This window comes from Hemitrygon akajei, chromosome 13, assembly GCF_048418815.1.
Source record: "Hemitrygon akajei chromosome 13, sHemAka1.3, whole genome shotgun sequence".
Classification (NCBI taxonomy): domain Eukaryota; kingdom Metazoa; phylum Chordata; class Chondrichthyes; order Myliobatiformes; family Dasyatidae; genus Hemitrygon; species Hemitrygon akajei.
In genome coordinates this window covers 51676606-51701701 of record NC_133136.1, presented here as the reverse complement: position 1 = coordinate 51701701, position 25096 = coordinate 51676606, and the positions used below count along the sequence as shown (strand labels likewise).

At 40.0% G+C, this 25096-nt stretch overlaps 1 protein-coding gene across 3 annotated transcripts in view; it reads left to right on the top strand.

Annotated features, from left to right (window-relative positions):
* tusc3 (tumor suppressor candidate 3) overlaps window positions 1–25096 on the top strand; it is a 383950-nt gene that overhangs the window by 128444 nt on the left and 230410 nt on the right. For all 3 annotated transcript variants that reach the window (XM_073064598.1, XM_073064600.1, XM_073064597.1), the window contains exons 4-6: window positions 510–650; window positions 1986–2126; window positions 16240–16329. In XM_073064598.1, the coding sequence (XP_072920699.1) occupies window positions 510–650; window positions 1986–2126; window positions 16240–16329 (372 nt within the window). The remainder of the gene's footprint in view (window positions 1–509; window positions 651–1985; window positions 2127–16239; window positions 16330–25096) is intronic.

The window sequence follows — 25096 nt, the reverse complement described above, 5'->3', positions numbered from 1 at the left end:
GTAAGGGTATGGATGACTATGGTCGAGGTGCAGATCGATGGGACTAGGTAAATGGTTTGGCATGGACTAGATGGGCCAAAGGTCCTTTTTCTGTGCTGTACTTTTCTATAATTCTATGACAAAATAAAGGGACACTAATTTGGCTATAGAAGAAATATTGAATTCAGTTATGCACTCAGATTTTAGAGGGGGTGTCCAATTCTCCATTATCTCCTTAAGTCACTATTGATCTAGAGCTTATTAATACCAGCCAGAAGAGAGAGCAGGTTGGACATTGCTCTGTTCACTTTGAGTTCAATACTGTGCCAAGAATAAAAAAGGAAAATAAAAGTGGATTTAGAGGAATAACTTATTTAGAACAACTAGACAATAACTACTAGTGTTGTAACCAATACTCATATTTTATAAAATAAATAAAAAATATAAGCTTAAAATTAAATAAATGTTTTATGCACAATATTATGGAAATTGAATTAACATCTTCAGGCAATATTTGCTTGGTTTTGCAGTTAAATATGAACTCTGCTCCCACATTCATGCATTTTCCACCAAAAGGCAAACCCAAGAGAGCTGACACCTTTGATCTCCAGCGAATTGGATTTGCAGCTGAACAGCTTGCAAAGTGGATTGCTGACCGAACTGATGTCCATGTAAGTTCTTGGAAATATTAACAGTTACATTGGATTTATTCTAACAGTATTCTTGCTTCACTTTCAATGTTGTTAATTAATGTGAACTTCTACAACTGCTGATTTTTTTACAATGCTTGTTTTCTTGCTTATCATCTTAACATGACAATATTTGGTAGGTTCAATAATTTTTATTTCTCTGTTGACCTAATGCAGCATTATTTGAATATGGAATCATTTGTATACTAACATGTGTAAATGTAAAGTTGGGTTTTAAACAGAATGGGTGAAAAGTCATTCTTGTTCTTTGAAGTGCTAGATATATATATATACAGCTCTATTGTGGAGTCAATTTTTTTCTCAGATTAGTAAACAACATTCATTCATAGCTACAATTCTCTGACACAAGGGACTAAGATTAATTTCTGTCTTCAAATCTTGCCAGTATTCTGACATAAAAAGTTTGCAGTAGAATATTGGAAGTAATATGGTCAGATTAATTTGATCCCATGGGGAAAATACACCAGAAACAAGGTCCTTTTCAGAAAATAAGCAGAAAGTACTGGAAACATTTTATTAGGTCAGGCAGCATCGATGGGAAGAATTACAGAGTTAATTTTCATGTTGAAGAGGCTTCATCAAATGTCATTCAGCAGATACTCCCTGACTTACTATGTGTTTCCATCATTTTCTATTATTTTAAGTGTCTAATACCTGCAGTTATTTTACTTTTTTTAAAGGTGCACAATACACTTTGGATGTTCCTAAGTCAGATACCAATTGTCAAAAGAGCTTCCATAGATTTCAAAACTTCAAAATAAAATTAGAATTGGAACAGCTGGTGTACCTTGTTGATATCTGCAATATACAAACTTACATTCGTGATCTTTTCAGGAACCTGCATTCTAAATTGTACTTCCATAGAATCATAGCACCACAGAGAAGCACAGAAACAGGCCCTTTGTGCCACTGAGTTTGTGCTAGCCTTTGGTGAACTATGTTTCCTCTAATCCTACCCTGACACCATTCTGTTCATCCCACATTCTGTACCAAATACTATAATTCACTTACAAACTAGAAGCAATCTACCAACAATGGCCAATTGTAACTTACCAGTCTGCACACTTTTGGGATGTGGGAAAAGATGAAGAACCCAGAGGAAACCCACATAGTCATAGAGAGAATGTACAGACTCTAGACAAATAGTTTTACAGTAAATCTGGATCACTACAGCTGTGAGACAGTAGCTCTACTAGCTGCACCACTGTGTCACCCTCTAGTTATATCAATTGCATTTAACATAAACAGCAAGATAAATGACAGTTTGATTTGGGGATATATTTATTTGTTTTACAGATTCGTGTGTTTAGACCTCCTAACTATTCAGGCACCATTGCCTTGGCTCTCCTTGTTTCACTCGTAGGAGGACTGTTGTATTTGCGGAGAAATAATCTGGAATTTATCTATAACAAAACCGGTTGGGCCATGGCTGCTCTGGTATGTATTCAAATTACCTTGATATTGTTTAATTAATTACAACTGTTTATGAAAGTTTTGTTAATGGTGACAGTGCTTCATTTTTTAGGATCTCATCAATTATTTTTGTGGGAAAAAGAAGCTGCTGGAGGGACTCAGTGGGCAGCATCCATGGGGAGAGAGGAATTGCTGATGTTTCAGGTGGATGCCCTATATCAGGACTGAGAGTAGAGTGGCACGATGACTTGTATAAAGAGGAGAGGGGAAACAGATGGCTGACACTGAATCAGCAGCTGCTAGCTGATAGGTGAGCAACAATGATGGTAAAAAGCTAGGTGGAGGAGAAAGAGCAGTAGAGATGGGGTACAGAGGTGGGTCTGTGTTAGATGCAAATAGACAGCGAATAAAGAGGAGGGTGAAGATGTAGAAAGAGGCTGGGAACTGATAAGCAGGGACACAATGACTACTAGTTAGAATTTGATGAGTTAAAGAAAGTGAAAATGGGCATTGATTACAGTTAAGATGCTGCAGCAGAACATGTGCAACAGCTTCCTGGTAGTCAAAAAGCTAAGAAATCCAACTAAAAATACTTTTTCTGAGGTATATTGCACTAAATTATTGCCACAAACAGTGAAGAGGCAAGCAATGGCGAGTTGAGTTTGGGAGATAAATTGATACAGCTGGAGATCCAATCCCCATACAGCTGGCCCAGGAGCAAGATTGAATCGCTCTGGGCACTGCAAGGAGAAGTCAAGGACCGGGCAGAGGAGATTCGATCTTGATGCTTGCACAACTGGCCCAGATGCAAGGTTGGATCGCTCTGGGTGCCCGGTTGATCTGAAGAGTTTGAGAGTGGTTTTGAGCTGGGCATTGGAATCTGGGCCTGGAGTGACTCACAGGGCTGCGTGGTCCAGGCCCAGGGCCTTTTGTAGCAGTGGGACATGGGCCCTAGTGTGAGATACAATATGCTGTTTAGACAATTTAAACACTGGCGCATATTGGAGACGAGAGTCAATTTTTCCTGTTCTTTGTGATGATCACTCCTCTCTCCAAGGTATGGAAGCTCTTCTGTCATTGGGTCAAGTTAAAGGCCAGCTCAGATAGACTGAAAAGACAGGACGTCAGTTTGGATGAGTGCCAATTTTACTCATTCTCCGCAATGGTCTTCTCTATGCTGCTGAGGCTATGAAGATGCCCTGGCTGCTGTGTTCTGTGCCCACTAATTTGATAAGCTTATAAGCGAGGGTTTGGGCCTACTCCAAGCTGCTCCAGGGTTTGGACCTGAGGACTCATTCTTCATTCAGAATGTTGTTCACTTCAATTGTTTGCATGATTTGTATTTTTTTCTCTTGCACGTCAAGTGTTGGTGTTTTTTTTAAATTTTTATTCCTTATTGTCTTTAAATTGGGTTCTTTCAGGTTTCTTGCTTTGTGGCTACCTGTGAGCAAGCAAATCTCTAGCTTGTATAATTTATACATTCTTCGATAATAAATGTACTTGATAATTAATGTACTTCATTAAGGGTGAAATGAAGAACGTACAGAACCAGATGGGGAGGCGAGTCCTATGGGCTAAATCTGTAGGTAGTGGGTGGAATCAGAAGGTATAGAGGACAAGAATGGATGTTGAGGAATTAAGTGGGGGTATGTGAGAGAGAGTAGAAATGGGAGAATCAGGAATAGATCAGAAGGAGAAAGAAAGAGAAAAACTCTGGGTTAGCTGAAAATGACCTGAAGGAATATGATGTGCTGTTATTAAAGTTTGCATTGTGCCTCAACCTGGCTATGGAAAAGACCAATAAGAGATGGGTGTTTGAATGAGAAGAGGTGTTGAAATGGCATGTGAGTGGGAGCTTGGGATAGTTGCAGAGAGCAGGTGCTTGACAGACTGCTTGTTTCATCTGCTCTTCATCTCTCTGGTGTACAATAGCACCAAATGCAATAGATAAAGTTGGTGGAGGAACTGCATGTGAATCTTTGCCCTACCTGGAAGGACTATTTATGTCTCTGGATGGTGGTAGGAAAGGTTGTATTCTACAAAAGTGAGGACCACTGGAACTCTGTTCTTTTTTGAAGTGATAGAGGAGAAAACAGCAGTCTGGGAAACAGAGGGGATGTGTGGAAAGGGTTCCACTGGGCTATTTTTGAATTTGTCTCTGAAAATCACATCCTCTCACAAATACAAAACATTTCCTTATTTTTTACCCTGATATTGCTATTGCAACAGCCACCCTTCACACAGGGTTGCGTATTAGTCAGAGTCTGAGCAGGTTTATGCCTTGATTGATACTCATTGTAGCAAATGTCTGTTTTAGAAATTGACCATGAGCAAAAATTCACTGAATTTAACATAATATATTCACATTTGGATGAAGTGAGTTTTATTTGGTATTAAATATGTCATAATAATTTGGTTAGATTTTTCATTGCTATTAGAGTACAAAGAAACATAGAAAACCTACAGCACAATACAGGTCCTTCAGCCCACAATGCTGTGCCGAACATGTACTTATTTTAGAAATTACCTAGGGTTACCCATAGCCCTCTATTTTTCTTAGCTCCATGTACCTATCCAGGAGTTTCTTAAAAGACCCTATTGTATCCGCTTCATCACCGTTGCCAGCAGCCCATTCCACGCACTCACCACTGTCTACGTAAAAGACTTACCCCTGACATCTCCTCTGTACCTACTTCTAAGCTCCTTAAAACTCTGTACTCACGTGTTAGCCATTTCAGCCCTGGGAAAAAGCCTCTGACTATCCACACGATCAATGTCTCTCATCATCTTATACATCTTTGCTTCTGATTTTGTTTTCACGTCTGATTCTAATCTTGAAATGAGAAACAGGCAATTAAAAAAATATATTCTTATTTAGGTAGGCTGTAGGAGAATTGGGGAAATTAAAGATCAAGTGAGAGAGGATAGGTTACACCTCATTCATGCCATCAGTTTTGTCTATCTATGTCATTCCCATTTTCTCAACCTCAGCCTGTAGCCCTCTATGCCTTTTCTATCCAATGAACTGTTCAAACACTTTTCAAATTTTGTAATTATATCTGCTTCCACTATGCACTCTGGCAGCTTGTTGCAGATATTTACCACACTATGTGGTAAAAACGTAGCCCTCGGATCTCTTTTAAACCGCCCTTCTCATTTTAAATCTGTATCCTCTGGTTGTAGCCCTCTTCTGCTCTGGTAAAAAAGGTCTATCAATCTTATCTGTGACCCTCATCTTTCAACATTTCAGTGAAAACAAATCCAGAGTCATTGAAGGAACAGATGTGAAGAGTTAGTGGCTATAATTTTTTGTCAGCATTTGTCAGGATTTGTCCTGGGACTATCACGTAAATAAAGCATCACTATTTTCTTGGAAGTTTGAATAGATTTGGAATGTCACCAAAAACCTGAACAAACTTCTATAGATGCAAATGGTGACATTATGGCCTAGCAAGTAAACACCAATGCCCAGGAACAGAAAAGACCAAAGAAAGAATCAGGAACAGTTATTACCCTACCACCATCAGGCTCCTGAAATAGTCGCTAACTTCAATCATCATCATCTGAACTGATTCTGTGACCTACAGACTTGCTTTCAAAGACTTTTTACAACTTATTTGCACATTTTGTCTTCTTTTGCACACAAGTTATTTATTAGTCTTTATTTATTTTCTTGTAAATGCCTGCAAGAAAATGAATATCAAGATAGTGTATGGTAACATGTATAGCTTGATCATTTTACTTTGAACTTTGAGGTTATCCAATCTCTCATTATTATAGCCCTCCATTCCAGAGTATCTAATGAATCTCTTTTATGTGTTCTCAATTGCAAACACCTTTCATATAGTGTGGTGACCAGAAATATACACAGTACTGTCATTGTGATCTAACTAATCGTTTGTACCACACTGCAACATGGAATTTCAGTTCTTATACTCAATATATTGGCCTATGAAGACAAGCATATCAAGCACAATTTTCACTTCCCTCACCATCTGTTCCATTTTCATGCAGTTATGGACTTGTATCCCAAGATCCCTCTGTACATCAATGCTCTTAAGATATGTCGTAACAGAATTTGACCTCTGAAAGTGTGCTCTCCAACATTTGACTGGTTTACGTTGATTGGCAAGTTGTTCTTAGACCTGACACAAGCAAAATAGCCCAAATAGGCTTATTCTTTGCCATAAGAAAATATGAGAAATATGGGAATTAAAATGACCTGCCTTAGAGATGACATTTTTTCGTTAATTTATGCACCTCATCTTCGTGCCCAAGTTGAGCTGTCCATTTGGAAAGTGATAGTTGGCTAGTAAATTGATTCTGCATGGAAGGTGCAAAAATTCTAGGTACTAGAAGTCTGTCATTTATGGAGAAGGGTTGTTGTTGCGAGAGGGCAGGAAAAGTCAAAGCTTTTCTGGTGAGGCCTGGAGGAGGACCAATATTCATCCTTGCCCCCTAGATGAGATGTTGACCAAATCATACCAGACCTGAATTGCCAACTGCTGTAATCAGCTGACTGCACTTAAATATTCCCATTCAGAAGGCTAAACAATCTGAGTCCGCACCAGCAATTGTATGAAAAATTTATAGGCCTCAATACAGTTCACTGTCTGTCAAAGGCTTTTTAATGTAATCTTAAATGTCTAATAGATCTTTAAAAATTATTGAAGAAGATTTAAATCATTTTAAAAATGTAAAATATTTTAAAGTTTAAACAAATATTTGTATGTACAATATATTATTTAATGGGACAGACATGCCAATTTAAGTGCACCCTTGTATAAAGTTGACAATCCTCAGGGAGTCACTGCTGCACTGCTGGATTCAGTGGACTGTTTTGGTAGGCTGTGCTTGACAGAGATTTCCTGACAGCCCCCATCAAACTGCCAGCTATCAGTCAACAAAAGTTCTTTTTTTAAATTAATTTACTTCCTTAGGCCCTTTTCTTCCTTCATCCTATTTTTCTGGACCCAGTTTGCATGTCCAGTTTCAAGAGATTATATATGAAGCTTTTAAAAAGTATGAGCTAAAATTTTAGAATGAGGAAATAGCAAGATGTCAATAAAGATGATACGCAGTTGCTTTTAATTGATGGCAAAGTTAGAACCAATCATACAAAGGACAGTATAAACAATGGTAATTTTTGTGAGGTTGGACACAAAGATTATCTTAACTTGTCTGCATAAGACTTCATTCAAAGGTGCAAGGTAATCAGAAAGTATCACACTGGTACAAGAGTGCAGTACCTTTGGCTCTACTCTCACAATGGAATGAAGTTAGGAGTTAGTTCTTTTAAGTTAAAAAGGATAAAAATTCAGAGAATGAGACAGATGAAAGTTAAATTTAAGAGCATTTGAAACTGTCAAAGAAACAGAACTAATATAATTGACAGAATTGAGGGAAGCATACTTTAAATTCTCAAGAATGGCTGTTGTCCTTTTCACTTAAGGTCTTTTATGACTCCTCAATACCATCTCTCAGATTCCAATTTACACCATATTTTTTTCCAAATTGAGACCACAGGGCAGTTAAAGTATTTTATATTATGAGCATCTTCTTTAACAAGGATGTTATTTTTAGTTAATTGTGGAGCCTGTAATTTGAGAGGTGTTTTTCTACAACATGTTTTTGATTGAAACCTGACTGAGCATATCAAAACTAGCATTTAAAGTGCTTTTTGAGATGAATAAAAACAATAAATACGAGATAATCAGCAGATCAGGCAATATCTCTGATGAGAGCAAAGAGCAAAGTTAGTGTTTCACGTTGATAACATTTGTTTATAAAACTCAAAGCCTAGTTAGCCACATGTGCTTATTATTTAAAATTCAAACATCAGTCAAAGAATCACATATTTTGACTGATGATTGTAATATCATGAAGTTAGTTTTGTGTTAGAACAATTTTCTACTCCACTTTTATGGTGCTGCATAAAAGTGTACTGACCGAAAAATAAAATGTCATTCATTCATTCCTTTCAGATATCACACCAGCTCCTTTGAGAATGCTGCATGAATGTTTTCACCACAATCTCATGCAGTGCATTCCAGACCTCAGTCATGAGTTACATAAATGATTTCTTCCTGTAGCTGTTCTTTCCTTTACCGTTTGTATTCATTCTTACGTCTATTGGCTCTCCTCTCTTTAGTCAATAGGAACAGACCCTCTCTTCTCTGTCTGAACCCTTCATGAATTTACTTTTATCAAGATCTCTTGCAACAACAGCTTCTCCAGTTTATCTATTCAATAAAGTGTCTTCATCCCTGGAACTATTTTAATAATTGATGAAAGAATAGTTGTAAGGGCATGTTGTAATAAGGATACAGTGATTCTACAAGATGTAGATAGACTGAGTGAATAGGTCAAGGAACAACAAATGAGGTTTAATATTCAGAAGTGTGAGGTTGTAGGTTTTTGCAAATAAAATGAAGTGAGGCATTTTACGTTTAATAAAGCCTATAACACATTTTATTGAACTCCAAAACCTAAACACAAAAGTGCGCTAGAAATCTTTACATAATAACATCATCACATCAGACCAGTCTCTTAAAGTAAAACCCCAACTCCATTTCAGTGGTTGTGAATTATGTACATTTCTCCCAATTACATCCCCTACACAGGCAGTACCACCACACCCCCCCCCCACCCCCCGGCTAAGAATTTCAGAATTCACTATAACCAGCATTGTGATGTGAGCCTGGCTGAAGCTCAGACGAGTTGCCCAGCTCGGGTCCTATATTCCATGGGTGGACAAAGTGCAGATGCTTCTGGCTCATCCAGAGGTGCATTGACACGCTCGTAATCATGTTGTGGTGCCAGGGGCTATGACAGCGGAATACTCCAAATCTTGGTGGGCCAGTTTAAGGCGATCTATCAAAATATGTTCAGGTTTACCCCCTCTTCTCTAGGATAAAAGTCTCTTCTCCCCTTTCCAAAATGCAGAATTGGGCAATATAAGAGGGCATAAGGGGCTGTTGATGTGCATATTGGTGGATGAAAACAAATGAGGAAGAATTAGGTCAGTAGGAACCCAAGAGTGCTGTATGCCACGATGGGAGGTAGAAATCGGTGAAAAGGAATTGAATTTACTGAGGAGGGTGGAACGCTGCTGAGAGGCTGACCAGGAGGTTGTGGTGTCAGGAATGAAATCACCTGGCATTCGTAAAGGTTGTCTGTATACCAACTCAGCCACAGACGACTGCAGGCCCTTGTTTGGAGTAGCCCTGAACCACAGCATGACCCATGGGAGATGATCATGCCAACATTCATCAGTCACAGAAGACAAGAGAGCAACCTTTAAGGAGCAGTGAAACTGCTCACATAGGTCATTGGACTGCGAGTGATACGCTGTGTTGTGATGTAGCCTAACACCCAGGTTCCGGGCCATTGAAGCCCAGTGGTCTGAAATGAATTGGGGACCGCAGTCAGAGGAAATATCAACCCAAGTGCTGATGAATGTCCGAGCCAGGTCTGCAGCTTTTGTTGATGCTAGAGGGGTGACTTCTGGCCACCTGGTGGGACAGTCCACCATGGTAAGGAGGTGGATGAAATGATGTGGAGGGTGGGGAAGAGGACCAAAAATGTCCACATTGACATGGTCAAACCGTCACCTAGGGACCTCAAGAGGTGGCAATGGCACCTGAACATGACAGTTAATTTTTGCCCACTGGTACTCCACACAGGCTGGACTCCAATCATGCATGTTTTTTTCTGCGGCCATCTCATACAAATGTTAGTGCAGCCAATTTCTATGAGGCCTTCTGGCCCAGATTCAAGAGGCCAGATATGGAGTCGAGAGCAGTCAGGTTCCAGTTTGCGGACACAATGGGGCGAAGGTGAGCGGTTGAGATAAATCACAGCTTCCCTGAGCTTAATATCAGCCAAACGCAGGCCCAAATCTGCTGTTCAGTAAGCCCGGACCTCTTGGTCAGAAACTTGGTCGGCAGCCATTCTGGAATAGTCAACCCCTATGTGTGTGGCTTCAATGGCTGGCCTTGAGAGGCAATCAACCATGGCATTATTTTCACCCTTGATATGTTGTATGTCAGTTGTGAACTTGAATATGTAGGCCAAGTGGTGTTGCTGCCATGCAGACTAAGGGTCTGATATTTAGGCCATCGCATGCATGAGGGGTTTGTGGTTAAGGAACACTGTGAAATGGCAACCAACTAGAAGAAAACAAAACGTCAGACAGCTAGATAGAGACCAAAAAGCTCATGGTCACGTGGGCTGTACTTCCTCTCGGGGGTGTGGAGGTGGTGCGGATCTCCTGGTTGAAGAAGGCGAGTGTCTGTCACTCACCTTCAGCTAACTGTTAGTGCACAGCACACACAGCATAGTCTGAGGTGTCAGTAGTAATGGCTATGAGTGTGTTGGGGAGCAGGTGCACCAGTAGGGTCGATTTAGAAAGAGCTTATCAAATCCCCTGGTCATGTCCACTCAAGCACTTGACCTTTAAGCACATTATACAAGGGTAGCATAAGTTAACCAACTTGTGGAATGAAGTAGTGATTGAAATTTACCATACCAAAAAACTCTTGTGGAGTTTTTGTAGTGCAGGGTAGTGGGAAATCCATAATAGTGCCTACTTTTGATGGGAGGGGTTTCACACTTTCTGTGGAGATGTGATAGCTGAGAAAGTAAATGGTTGACAATGCAAGCTGGCATTTAGCAGGGTTGGTGATCAACCCTGTTGGCTTAAGTGCTCGAAAAGTGTGAGGAGATGAGATACGTGTTCAGATTTGGATGCACTTGCAACATGTATGCCATCTAGGTAAGCTAAAAGAAAATCTCAAGTCTTTTAACACAGAGTCCATCAGCCGCTGGAAAGTCTGTGCTGCATTTTTCATTCCAAACGGCATATGCAGAAACTCAAAAAAGTGGAACGGGGTTATCACAACTGTTTTGGGAATGTCCTCCGAGCACACAAGCATCTGATGATAGCCCCTAACTAGATCAAATTTGAAAAAAAAAATTAACTTTCTGGCTAAACACGTTGAAAAGTCCTGGATGTGACCAGGTAATGATCGGGGGTGGTGGACTCATTAACGTGTCAGTAATCATCAACGCACTTACGGACCATATGGAGGGGTGAAGCCCAGTCCAGGGACTATTCAACCAGCATATAATGCCGAGGCATTCTATGTTGGCAAACTCAACCTTCGTAGTTGCCAGCTTTTCAAGGTCCAGTCTACATGCGCAGGGATGGACTGACAGGCCATTTGTGGGAATGTGGTACTCAACCCCATGTTTTGTTACTGTAGTGGAGAATGTGGGCTTGGTGAGGTTTGGGAACTCACCCAGCAGTTGAGTTAACTCACATATGGTGGTGTATGTGCTTGACAGAGTCATTGTGGGGATCTTACTGGGGGAACATGGTAACAACCCAAAGTCCTGGACATCCACAAGCCAGCAGTTCTTAACATCCACAAATGGTTTCTGAGCAGACTGAAAATTTGCGCCGAGTAGAGGTCTAGACCCTTTAGCCAGTACAAAGTCCCGTGTATAACATGCCCACTGAAGCAGAGAGTCACCTGTCATGTCCCGCAAGTCTGGATCCCGCTGGCATGGGTGGCCTCCAGTGAGGTTTTGTCGCTTTTTGCCTTCTCATCAATAGGCGATGCTGGCAGCACACTCACTTGAGCACCCATGTTACACAGGAAGCGTCAACCCTGAAAGGTTGTCCATAATGAATAGTAGTCATCGCCGGCAGCTGGAACCCATGGTGTTCACAAATCTCTGATGTCCTAATGTGCTACAAATTGGGCTTCGGCTTATACAAACCAAGCAATGGCATTTTGCTCCCAAGCCTCTGGCAGTTTCAATGTGAATGTGTTGGCCAACATGTTCAATAGTTCTGGAGTCATTCTAGAGCATCAGGGTCACCAATATAGGTTTTAAATAAAACAAAGTGAGACATTTTTTGTTTAATGAAACCTATAACACATTTTATTGAACTTCAAAACTTAACCACAAAAGCACTTTAAAACTCTTTATGTAATAATGTCATCACATCAAACCAGCCTCTTAAAGTGAAGCTCCAACTCATTATCAATATGTCAGTGGTTGTGAACAATGTACATTTCTCCCAATTATGTTAGGTCATGCACTTCATTAAGCGAAATTAAAAGGAAGATTATTATCTAAATGGAGGAGGACAGAAGTGCAGTGGGATCTCAGTGTTCTGATGCATGAATCACAAAAAGATGCCAGGCAGGTCCTACAAGTAGTTAAGAAGGCAAACACCATTCGGCCATCATTGCAAAGGGTTTGGAGTTATAGGATGTTGGTGAAGTTTCACCTGGAAAACAGGATATGGTTTTGATCCCATTATCTCAAAAATAGTATTGCAACATTGGAAAATAAAATAATTAAGCAGACTAACTCCTGAGATAACGGTGTTGTCCTATCAAGAGAGACTAGCTATTTTGAGCCTGTATTCCTTGGAGTTTAGAAGACTATGAACACTTTTTTTTATCAATTTGTAAATTGGATTAGATATTGGCTTTGTGGGAGAGGCCAGAGAGTGATAGTAGATGGTTGCCTCTCTGACTGGAGGCCTGTGACTAGTAGAGTGCTGCATGGATCAATGCTAGGTCCTTTGTTGTTTGTCTTCTGTATCAACGATCTGGATGATAATATGGTGAACTGGATCAGCAAATTTGCCAATGACACCAAGATTGGGAGTATAGTGAACAGTCAGGAAGGCTAACACACCCTGCAGCGGGACCTGGACCACCTGGAACAATGGCAGATGGAATATAATGCAGACAGGTTGCACTTCAGTAGGACCAACCAGGGTAGGTCTTACACAGTGAACGGTAGGGCACTGAGGAATGCTGTTGAACAAAGGGATCTGGGAATACAGGTCTATAATTCATTGAAACTGGTATCGCAGTTAGATAGAGTTGTAAAGAAACCTTTTGGCACATTGGCCTTTCATAGATCGAAGTATTCAGTACAGGAGATGGAATGTTATGTAGAACTTGTATAAAATATTGGTGAGGTCCAGTTAGAGTATTGTGTGCGGTTTTGGTCACCTACCTACAGGCAAGATGTAAATAAGGTTGAAAGAGCACAGAGAAAACTTACAAAGATTTTGCTGGTACTGGAGGACCTGAGTTATAAGGAAAGATTGAATAGGTTACAATTGTATTCTTTAGAATGTAGAAGATTGAGAGAAGATTTGATAGAGGTATACAAAAATTATGAGGGGAGTTATAGATAGGGTAAATACAAGCAGTCTTTTCCACTGAGGTTGGTTGGGACTACAACTCAAGGTCATGGGTTAAGGGCGAAAAGTGAAAAGTTTAAGGGGAACATGAGGGGAAACTTCTGCACACAAAGGGTTGTGAACATGTGGAACAAGCTGCCACCGCAACTGGTACATGCAAGCTCAATTTCAATGTTTAAGAGAAGTTTGGATAGGTACATGGTTGATAGGGGAATGGAGGGTTATGGTCCTGGTGCAGGTCAAGGGCGGTAGGCAGTTTAAATAGTTTTGGCATGGACTAGATGGGTCAAACAGTCTATTTCTATGCTGTCCTTTTCTATGACTATGTAACGAATTTGACTTGTTTCCTGAGGCTGAATTAAGCTTAAGACACTACCAGCCATCTTCCCCCCTCTGATACCAGCTCTCATCTGTGCTGGTTCTTCCCAATTCGCATTGACTTTCCCCTCTCTGAGGCAGAACATTCAATCCTCAGTAAGGGCCTCATCTTTGTCCCCTTGCGCCTGCACCTCAGAGAGTTCTGCACCTGCCATGACACTGAGCTCTTTTTCCACCACCTCTGTCTCTGCCTATTTCTATAGCAAGGACTCTCTCGCCCACACCGATGACCCCTTCTCTTCAGCCCTCCTCCTTCCTGGACACCTCACTTTTGTCTTCTGTCTGCTCTGCATTTTCTTATTGCTAACTGCTAACATCAACTGTCTCGATTTTAACATTCCTCTCTCCAATTCTGTCCTCACTCCTTCTGAACGCGTTGCTCTCCACTCTCTCAGCATCAATCCTAACTTCGCCATTAAACCCACTGATAAGGGGGGTGCAGTAGTAGTCTGCTGGACCGACCTCCACCTTGCTGAGATCAGACAACAGCTCCCAGAACCTCTTCTTACTTACCCCTTGATCAGGACCCCACTAAAGAGCACTGCCTGTCCAGGTAGACCCATTTTTCTGCTTGTTCCTGCCCCACTGAACTTATATCTGCATACCTCGACTCTTTTATTGCCGCTGGTTCAGTCTCTTCCTACCTACATCTATATTACTTCTCACGGTCTTGATCTTTTTAATGACTTCAAGCATCCAGGCCCCACTCACCTCATTTTCCTTATGAATGTCCAGTCCCTATACACCTCTATCCCCTATCAGGAAGGCCTTAAAGCTCTCCGCTTCTTTCAGGACAGCCAGTTTCTCTCCACCACTGCTCTCCTCCATCTGGCAGAACTGGTCCTCACTCTCAATAATTTCTCCTTTAGCTCCCTCCACTTTCTCCAAACAAAAGGTGTAACCATGGGCACTCGCACGGGTCCCAGATATGCCTGCCTTTTTGTCGGTTACACGGAACAGTCTATGTTCCAAGCCTATACTGGTATCGCTCCCCAACGCTACATCGATGACTGCATTGGTGCTGCTTCCTGTACCTATGCTGAGCTCATCAACTTCATTAACTTTGCCTCCAACTTCTACCCTGTCCTCAAATTTACTTGGTCCATTTACGACAGCTCCCTCCCTTTTCTCAATCTCTCTGCTTCCATCTCTGGAGACGGTCTATCTACTGCTATCTTTTATAAGCCCTCTGATTTTCACAGCTACCTAGCCTAAACCTGTTCCCACCCTGTCACTTGTAAAAGTGCCATCCCCTTCTCTCAGTTCCTTCGTCTCTGCTGCACCTGCTCTCAGGATCAGGCTTTTTATCCCAAGGCTAATGAGATCTCCCTTCCTCTGCCATCAATGCTGCTCTCATCTGCATCTCTTCCATTTCACACACATCTGCCCTGACCCTATCCTCTCGCTACCCCACTAGGGGTAGGGTTTCTCTTGTTCTCACTTACTACCTCATTAGCCTCCGCATCCAGCACGTACTTCTCTGTAACTTCTGTCATCTGCAACAGGAAAACCCCCCCCACACCTTTTGCTTTCCACAGGAATCGCTCCATATGCAATTTCCTTGCCCACTTGTCCCTCCCCGCTGATCTCCCTCCTGGTATTTATCCTTGCAAGTGGAACAAGTGCCACACTTGCTCCTACACTTCCTCTCTAACTACCATTCAGGGCCCCAAACAGTTCTTCCAGATGAGGCAACACTTCACCTGGTAGTCTTTTGGGGTTATCTACTTTATCTGGTACTCCTGTATATTGGTGAGACTCGACGTAGATTGGGAGACTGCTTCGTTGATTACCTACGCTCCACCTGCAAAAGAAAGTGGGATCTGCCTGTAGCCACTCATTTCGTTTTCACTTTCCATTCCCATTCTGACATGTCAATCCATGTCTTCCTCTACTGCCGTAATGAGGCTACACTCAGGTTGGAGGAGCAACACCTTGTATTCCGTCTGGATAGCCTCCAACCTGATGGCATGAGCATCGATTTATTGAACTTCCAGTAGTTGCTCCCCCCTCTCCCTCACCATTCCCCATTCCTGTTTCCTTCTCTCACTTTATCGCTTTACCTGACCATCACCTCCCTCTGGTACTCCTCCCTTTCTTCTATGGACTTCTATCATCTCTTGCCAGGTTCCCCCTTCTCCAATCCTTTATCTTTTCCATGATCAACTTTCCAGCTCTTTACTTCACCCCCTTCCCCCTCCCAGTTTCACCAGTCACCTCCCACTTTGACCTTCCCTCCTTCCACCTTCTTACACTGACCTCTCCCCTTCATTTCCTGTTCTGAAGAAGGGTCTCAGTCAGAAACGCTGACTGTTTATTCATTTCCGTATGTGCTGCCTGGCCTGCTGAGTTCCACCAGCATTTTGTGTGTATTGCTTTGGAACTCTAACATATGCAGATTTTGTCTTGTTTGTGAAGCTTAAGACTTTGCCACTTTCATTATGGTTAGAAAGTAGGATATAATTTTGTGAAATGAATGTGTCAATTATAAGGTCTAAAACATGCCTTCTGATCTTTCCATAGTGTGTGGTATTTGCTATGACTTCTGGACAAATGTGGAATCACATTCGTGGTCCTCCATATGCTCATAAAAACCCACAAAATGGACAAGTGGTAAGTGCTTTACACTTGAAAAATATTATTTCTAATTTATGGTTATCATTTTGGAATTATGGAACATTTCTCTAATATTTCAAAGTAAGTTTACTTTGAACTTTGAACATTACTATTTATAGGATAAGTACATTAAACTGGTCATATGGGGTACTAGTTTTGAAAATTCATTGAAATACTTAGCTTGTTTTCTAGTGGTTATGATCAAAAGAGTTCTAATGCATTGATATGATACTCTCACAGCATATCTTGGTTTTGAGATGAGCACTGGAATTGCCCAGGCGCAGAAGGTTTGGACCAATTGTTGGTAAAATAGAATTAGAGTATAGTACTTGATGGTCAACATGTATGTTATGCGCACAGGAGCCTGTTTCTGTGTAGTATGACTCTATGACTCTATAATCTATCATTCAAATCTCAATCTTTTGAATGAGATAACTTTGTAGATAGTGTACACACTCATTATTTTCTTTCAAAATTCCACATACTTCTGGTATAGTTCCACAGATTAAAATGTAACATGTAATCATGGTATTTATAAAAGAAGGGAGTAAGAAGATGGTGGATTACAGACCAATTAGCCTGATAGGAAGATACTTAAAAATAATAATAACATTTAGAGATCTTAATATGGAATTATGAAAGAGTTAAACTGGTTAACAAATCATTAGAGATTTTTGAAATTGTTCCGGGTAGAATGATTAAGAGAAAGTTAACTTAAACTCTGTTTTAAATTTCAGCAGATCTTCCATAAGGAGCTACCAAAGAGATTATTAATTTATTAACATGAGATTTAGAACCAATAAACCAGTTTACTTAGAACCAATAAACCAATAAATCAATAAACCAGAACCAGGTTTATTATCACTGACATATGTCATTAAATTTGATGTTTTATGGCAGCAGTATAGTGTGAGACATAAAAAGTACTAACATTTGCAATAAATAAATGAGCAAATAGATAAATAAATAAATAGTGCAAAAGTGGAACATCAAGTTAGTGCTCGTTGATTCATGGACTCTTCGGAAATCTGATGGCAGAGTGGAAGAGGTAATTCCTAAAACAATGAGTGTGGATCTTAAAGGTCCTGGACCTCTTTCCTAATAATAATAATGAGAAGAGGGCATGTCCCAGATTGTGAACCAATGCAATCACATTTGACTTATGCATTTCTTGAAGATAGTCACTAGTACCTCTGTGATACCTTGGCATGCTTTCCTCTTCCTAGATGTAGGAGATGTGGTTTTGAGTTTGCAACTAAAGTTCCTCTCTACCAAGTATTAAGACTTCATCAGTAGTATCCAAGATCTTTTTTTCCCACCCTAGGAGAAGTTCCATAGATCTATTTCATTTCCCTTGAGTCATGGTGAATTTTCTAACCCAAGAACATCTTATATTTTCAGCAAATTAGCTACTGAATGTCCAAGCTATTTTCTTCACACAAGTGCAAGCACTTTCTAGTAAAGAAGCCAAGATATCATCAGAGGTGCTAATTATGATGAATCTTAAGCAATCCAGATGATGTGTACACATTGCAGCTGATGTTGACTAGGAGTCGTTGGATTGTTTTGTGAGGTGCTATCTGAAGAAAAATTGGCTTTGCAGAGTCTTTTAAGATTTTGAGTGTTTTTTTTTTCTCTTGTGACAATATTCTTGTTGTTAACATTGTTTGGCGGAAGACCAAATTAGGAGCTTGTCAGCACAACAGTCATTGATCTCTGTAATGGTGCTGCACTTATGGATATTCTTGTAGTCTCTCACAGATGGTGATATAATCTAACAGGTGCTAGTGTGTGGATTGTGGATGTAGCCATGAGTTTTGATAAGGTAGGTACTGAATAGTAAAAAAACACTTTACCCAGCATCTTCATGTTCTCTTCTTGCTAGTCACGTGTGACTAAAATATTGTTTCTTTGCTGACACTAGCACTTTAATCAACTAGGAGTTTGTCTCCTATGTGATATTTTCAAGGTTGGACTTCTTTAGAAATCTACAAAGAGCTTCTAATCAGACACTGATGACTGACAGTTACTGATTCCACATACAATCTGAAGGGTCATGAGGCATTCACTTATCCTACAAGAGGGGCCAGTGAGGCACCATACTAGCTTATTCTTAACAGTAAATTCCATTCCAAGAATTATGGTGCTTTTCTTCAGTTTTGGTTTTCCTCTTTCCGTTTGCATATATGAAGTAGGTACAACTCCTTATATGTACTTTGAGCTGGCCATCTCATGCCCATCAAATTGCACTGAAACGTATTTGATTTCCTTCAACTTGGGAAAACTAAGAGAGTGCGCAGGGCAAAGTTAGAGGTTGGTGAAGTAGTGGGAGGGAAGGTGAAGATTGGGTGAATGTTGAGGGCCAAAGGAAAGACAGTGGGAAGGACGCCTGTTGCAAGGAAGAAAGAAAGAGTCAAGTGGCAAAGTGCAAGAGAAAGGGAGATGGATGAAAGAACTAGAGGATGGGAATCTGAAGGTGCCTAGGAGGAAGCTGGAGAACACTGAATGAATGCCAATTAGGACTATGAGAACTAAGAATAATGTTAATAATATTAATGGTAAGATAGTGAGTGTCAGTGGTGGGAGGAAAGTGAATGAGAATATGAGAGTGGGGGAAAATGTGGAGAAAACAAGGATATCTATGTGTGAACCTGTATAGTACATGCTTGGTTATATTCATTGAAGAGCACCTTACTTTCATCTGACTGCTAATAATGCAGTAGAAACTCAATTTCCACTTGCCTTGGACTTCCTTGCCAGTGAAACTCAGGCTTTCTACTGCCAAGTGCCTGTCATTAAATGAAGAAGTCAATAACGTGCGTCAACAATATTTCAATTCTAGAATGTTAACTTTAGTATAATTATTTCTTTAAAAAAACCTTATCTACCAGTCAATTTGACTTTCAGATGGAGTCTTTTCTTAAGCTACATCTGATAAAAATCTGTTTTGTCACAATTTAATTTGTTGATGCTGATAGTAACTAACAGTGGAAGTGCACTATGTTATGAATAGCAGATCCAATGACTACTGAAGTAACTCAGCAGGATGAGCAGCCTCTGTGAAGTTTCAGGTCTACACTCCTTTCCTGGATATAGTGTATCCTAATGATGTTGCCTCATCAAAATCCAGGCTTGCAATCTTTTCTACTGCTGGCTTCACATCTTAGATGACTGATTGCAGAGCCCAGTTACTGATCTCTTCCCAGGATCTCCGGTAGTCACCCCTCACAATGATGAATCTACTGATCCATTGCACCCAAATCCACTTCTGGTCACTGAAATCTACAATCACCAATTAACCTACTAGCCAGTGTGTCTGTGGACTGTGGGAGAAAACTGGATGCAGAGACAGGGTTTTGACTGTGCAGCCACCTATATCTTGGGCTTCTTGCAATAGTTAATTTTCCAGTCATGAGATCTCAAATGATGCATTCAATAGTTTACCGCAGACCAAGTGTTTAACAAGCATTTAGGAATGTATTGAAATTATTCAGCAATATTCTTATAAGATTGTTGTGGGAGATTTAGGCTGCAAGGTTCATAAAGGGAAAACATTATATTTTAAGTGGCTAATAATCTGGTATAAATGTTATGTGGGTCTGTATGACCTACAGCTGTCCACTACCCCCAGTTCTGTACCCTAGCCAAAGATATTTATTTCTCTGTTTGCTTTACAGAGCCATTTAGAATGACAATAGGGAGACACAAAAAAGCAGAAAATAATGCCAACTCGATAATGCTAACAGATAGTGATCATGCTATCCCTTCTTGAACAGTTACAGTGACACTATTTATCTAAGGCATATTGTAACTTCTGTACATACTAGCTCAATGGTGTAAAGCTGCTGTCTCTTTGGCTGTCTCAAACTGTATGTCTAAATTAAACCAATATAGTGACGCTATTTCCAACAGAACAAATCAGGGCACCACGGTAACTTAGTGGTTAGCGCAACGCTATACAGTTCAGGTTGTGTGGATTTCAGAGTTCAATTCTGGTGCAGTATGTAAGGAGTTTGTATGTTTTCCCTGTGAACCATGTGGGTTTCCTCCAGATGCTCCAGTTTTCTTCCACTGTCCAATGACATGCTGGCTAGTAGGTTAATTGGTCATTACAATTGTCCTGTCATTAGGCTGGTGTTAAATAGGTGGGTTCCTGGGTGGTGCAGCTTATTGGGCTGGAAGGGTGTGTTCTGCGCTGTATCTCTAAATAAATAAATAAAAACAGGTAAAGTAAAAACCATCCATTCTAGAGGAGTCTTCCACGCTCCACTTCTAATATTTTGTCTTTACCTATCACAGAAGTTTCACTAGTGCCTAATTGTAAGACTGGACTTGGAGATAATTAGATTTCAGTAAATCTGCAATGAATTTGTGTAACTTCTCTTTTGGTTCGCAATTACATGCATGTCTATATTTTCTGACTCACTGTCAGCAATGCGCAGAACCATTCACCATCATTTCCTTTTGTAATGAAGTCTTGAATGAACAGTTATCTTTACTGAAAGTGCCAAAATGTTGGAATTCAGTCTTTTCCCAAAAATACCAAAAATACAAATTTTCTGAATTCCTAATTCAACAATCCAATAATTTCCATAATATTAACACCTCCACAATTATTAGGAATGGCTTGTTTAATAAAATAGAAAAATCAAAAATGCATACATTTATGAAAAGTAAACTTATTGCTTTAATTTATTTTTAAGACTTAATTGCTGAAGGCCTATAAACGAAGTTGTTTTATAGGTCATTTCATAATATTTTAATAAGTACATAGCAGATTCATGCAACTGGATTCTATATCTTACAAAATGGAAATTCATTCTGCAGTTCCTCTGCATGAGCCTGTTTTGATACTCATGATTACATGACATGGCATTGCTCAGAATGACAGCTTTATAATGAGGAATTTTACTTGATGTAACCAGTAAATTCAGACTCCTGACATTAATGTCATTGCCTTCTGAGCAGCCAGCTATTTGTTACTGACATACAAAGCTTAAATAATGATATCACCATGTTAAATGACAGAGAAGGTCAGAATGGCATGGAAACCAGCTCTAATTATAAGTATTTTATTGATTGATTATATCCCCATATAACTATGAATCATGAAGGACAATTGTGCACAACGCACCCTACCATATTAGCAAATCAGAAAAAGAACCCATCTTTCCAATTTTTGACATTTTTTCTCACTTAAATTTAAATCTAAAACCTATTGATATAAATGTGATATATCAACCAATAATATATAAATTGCTAATTTACTAATGTAACTATTAAAATTTGTACAGATTTTACTACAAATATCAATCTATTGGACCTCAAATATATATGCAACATAACTGAATTTCCAGAATTTGTTTGTTGTTTATATTAAAATATTTCAGATTTAAGAAGGTTCTACTTTTTGTGTTGAAGTGTTCTTTCTTGTATTGTGTATGCCAGTATTTAGGTACAATACCAATGCACAAATCTTAGTACATTTGCAACTGGAACTTTGGGGGGAAAGTCATGAACTTATTCTTTACTAATATGTTTTACCATTATAGTTAATATGCTGCAAATTACAGTATCAAAACAACTCTGCAAAGTGTTTACACTTACATCATTAGAAATCAAGAATAATTGATAGTTTCAAAGCAAAACCTAAGTTATAAATTGTGATTTCATTCAACTTTTCTGTGGAGTTGACATCTAACAAAACTTCTCATTTGAGAGTTTTTTTATATTGCTGCATTTGAAAATAGCATCATATTGTGTTACCTTCTTAGATCTAGAGCTGTTTGAGAAGGACAGTGAATCCTGATCTCATCAGTAAGGTGTATATTCATCAAATAAATGGAGAAAATTTATAGAGTGTGCCATGGGTGGGACTTGAATGAATATGCCACAGTCGTCACCAGCTTCATTAAAACCTATGTGGAAGGGTGTGTGCCTTTAAGAACATAACCAAACTAGAGGAGATTCACAGTCTGCTGAGAGCTGATTCTGTGGTGTTTAAGACCAGTGATCTAAAACCCTACTGGGGGACCAGTTTCGACCTGCGGAAGACCACCATGAGTCCGAGAAGGAAATTCTGTGTGAAGTTAGAGACACAACCAGATGCACAACAGCTGTGGTAGGGTTTGCATACTATTATTTCTTCACAGCATAAATAGCAGTAATGCTTCACCCCCTGATGAGTTCAGCATCTTTTATGCATGATTTGAAAGGGAGAAGAACACCATGCATGTATGAATCCCCACAGCATCTGTTGAAACTGTCTCAGAGATTGATGTCAGAACATCCTTTCAGAGGGTGAACCCTCACAAAGCTTCAGGCCCCAACGGTGTACATAGCAGGGTACTAAATAGATGTACTGACCAAATAGCTGAACTGTTCAAGAATATCTTCAGTCTCTTACAGCTGCAGTCAGAGGTTCCCTCCAGCTTAAAGAGGACATCAATAATAACAAAGCCCAAGAAGAGCACGGTGATCTGCTTCTAAGACACCCAGTAATACTCACATCTTCTGTGATGAAGTGCTTTGAGAAGTTTATCATGGCTAAAATTAATACTTTCAGAGCAAGGACTTAGACCTGCTGCATTTTGCTTAATTCCACAACAGATCTGCACTCTCACTGCTCTCCTCTTAGCTTTGGGCCAGCTGGAGCAATGGGTCAAGCTGTTGTTTATCTGTGTTTAATACCACCATCCCCTAACTACTAGTAAATAAGCTTCAAAACCTGGGGCTGTGTACTATCCTCTGAAACTGGATGTTTGACTTCCTTAGAGGGAGTATACCATCAATGCGGATTGGTAGAAACATCTCCTCCTCGCTAACAATCAACAGAAGAGCACCTCAAGGATGTACCTCTAGCCCACTGCTCTCTTCTCTCTACACTCAATGCCATCTATATATTCATTGATGATAACACTGTTGTTGGCGGAATGCCATCTGGTGCTGAGGAGGCATGGGGAATGAGATAAATCAGTTAGTTGAGTGGTGTTGCAACAACAACCTTACACTCCACATCAGTAAAGTCAAAGAGTTGATTGTTGACTTCCAGAAAAGAGATGTCAGTCCTCATTGAGGGGTCTGTGGTGTAAAGGTTAGCAGTTAAAAGTTATTGCGTGTCAACAGCTCAAAGGATCTATCCTCTGGGCCCAGTACATTGATGCAAACACAAAGGCATGCCAGTGGCTATACTTCATTAAGAATCTGACATGATTAGCTATGTCACCAAAGATTCTAGCAAACTTCTACAGATTACAGTGCAGAGAATTCTGATTGGTTCCTTCACTGCATGGTATGGGTTCTAATATGCAGGATTGAAAAAGGTTGCAGAGGATTGTAGACTCACTCAGGTCCATTGTATGCATAGCTCTTTCCACCATCAAGGACAAATTAAAAAGAAGGCAGCATCCATCATTAAGGACCCTCATCATCTGACACATGCCCTCTTCTCACTACTGCAGTCGGGGAGGAGGTACAGGAGCCTGAACATCCATACACAATGTTTTAGGAACAATGTCTTTTCCTCTACAGTTATATTTCTGAATGGTCCATGAGTCCATGAACACTACCTCACTTACATTATTTATTTAGTTTCTAATTTAAAATAATCTTTATGTCTTGCACTGTAATGCTGCCACAAGAGAACAGTTTCGTAACATATTGTATATCTGATTTTGATTCTAAAGTTGTATAGTTGTTTGCTCAATGGTTAATAAATGGCCTCTGGTATTGTTGAAGATAGAGTTACTTTGTGAGATATTGAGTCAAATCAGTTATTTTTCTGCAGTGTTAATCAGAATGCATCATATCACTGTAACTTTAAAAGTGGGCATTCTGTTGGTGCACTCTTCTGTCTGTTTCATTTTTACAGCTGATTCATCTACAGGTGGTGGGCACTATAACAAAGGCCAATATTTATTGTCTATCTCTCATTGCCTTTGGGAAATTAGTGGTGAGATGCCTTCTTGAACTGCTCTAGTCCTTCCAGTGAACATTCTCTCTTTGCATTGAGTCAGGATTTCTAAGAAGCAAATCTAGCAATGTTGAAGAATGATGGTGTGAGGTTTGGAGGATCTGAGTGGTGTTCTTATTTGTTTCCTTCTGCTGGGTGATAAAGGTTGAGTATCTGAGAGATGTTGTGAAAGTAGTCTTGAAAATCTTGAAAGTAAGTGCAGTGCATTTTGTAGTTGGTGCACAGTGCTAGAGCCTGATAAGTAGTGAACATGGCAGAACCTGAGTCAGACACACAGTTCTTTTATTTATGAGGCACATAAAATATATATCAGTGTTCATTATTAACCTTAACTATTAAATATCTACTGTTTAAAAATGTGCTAAATCTGGTGAGCACAACATACTTTGGATGCCTGGTATCCATGGTTTGTTTTGGCATGTTTTCTTCTTCCTCTTCCTCAGCCTGTTCCTCTTGTTGTTCCTCCTCCTGTTTCCACCTTTTCCATCCACCTTCTATGCATTTTGGCAAAAAGTTCTTGAGCATGCCTGTGACCCATTTCTTCTCTACCGATACTCTCCTGTTAACTCAATGTGCAGAATTGAGTCTCTATTTCAGAGTCAAGTGATAGGCTTACAAATGACATGACCTATCCAAGTGACTGACTGCAAGTAGGGCCACTATGCTGAGTTGGAAGAGGATACTGATGTTGGCTTGCCTTTCCTTCCAGTGAATTGAGAGGATTTTGTGGATGCTGAATGGTAGCTGAAAGCTACCCTGTGCATGCCATAGAGACAGGAATCAAAAATGTCC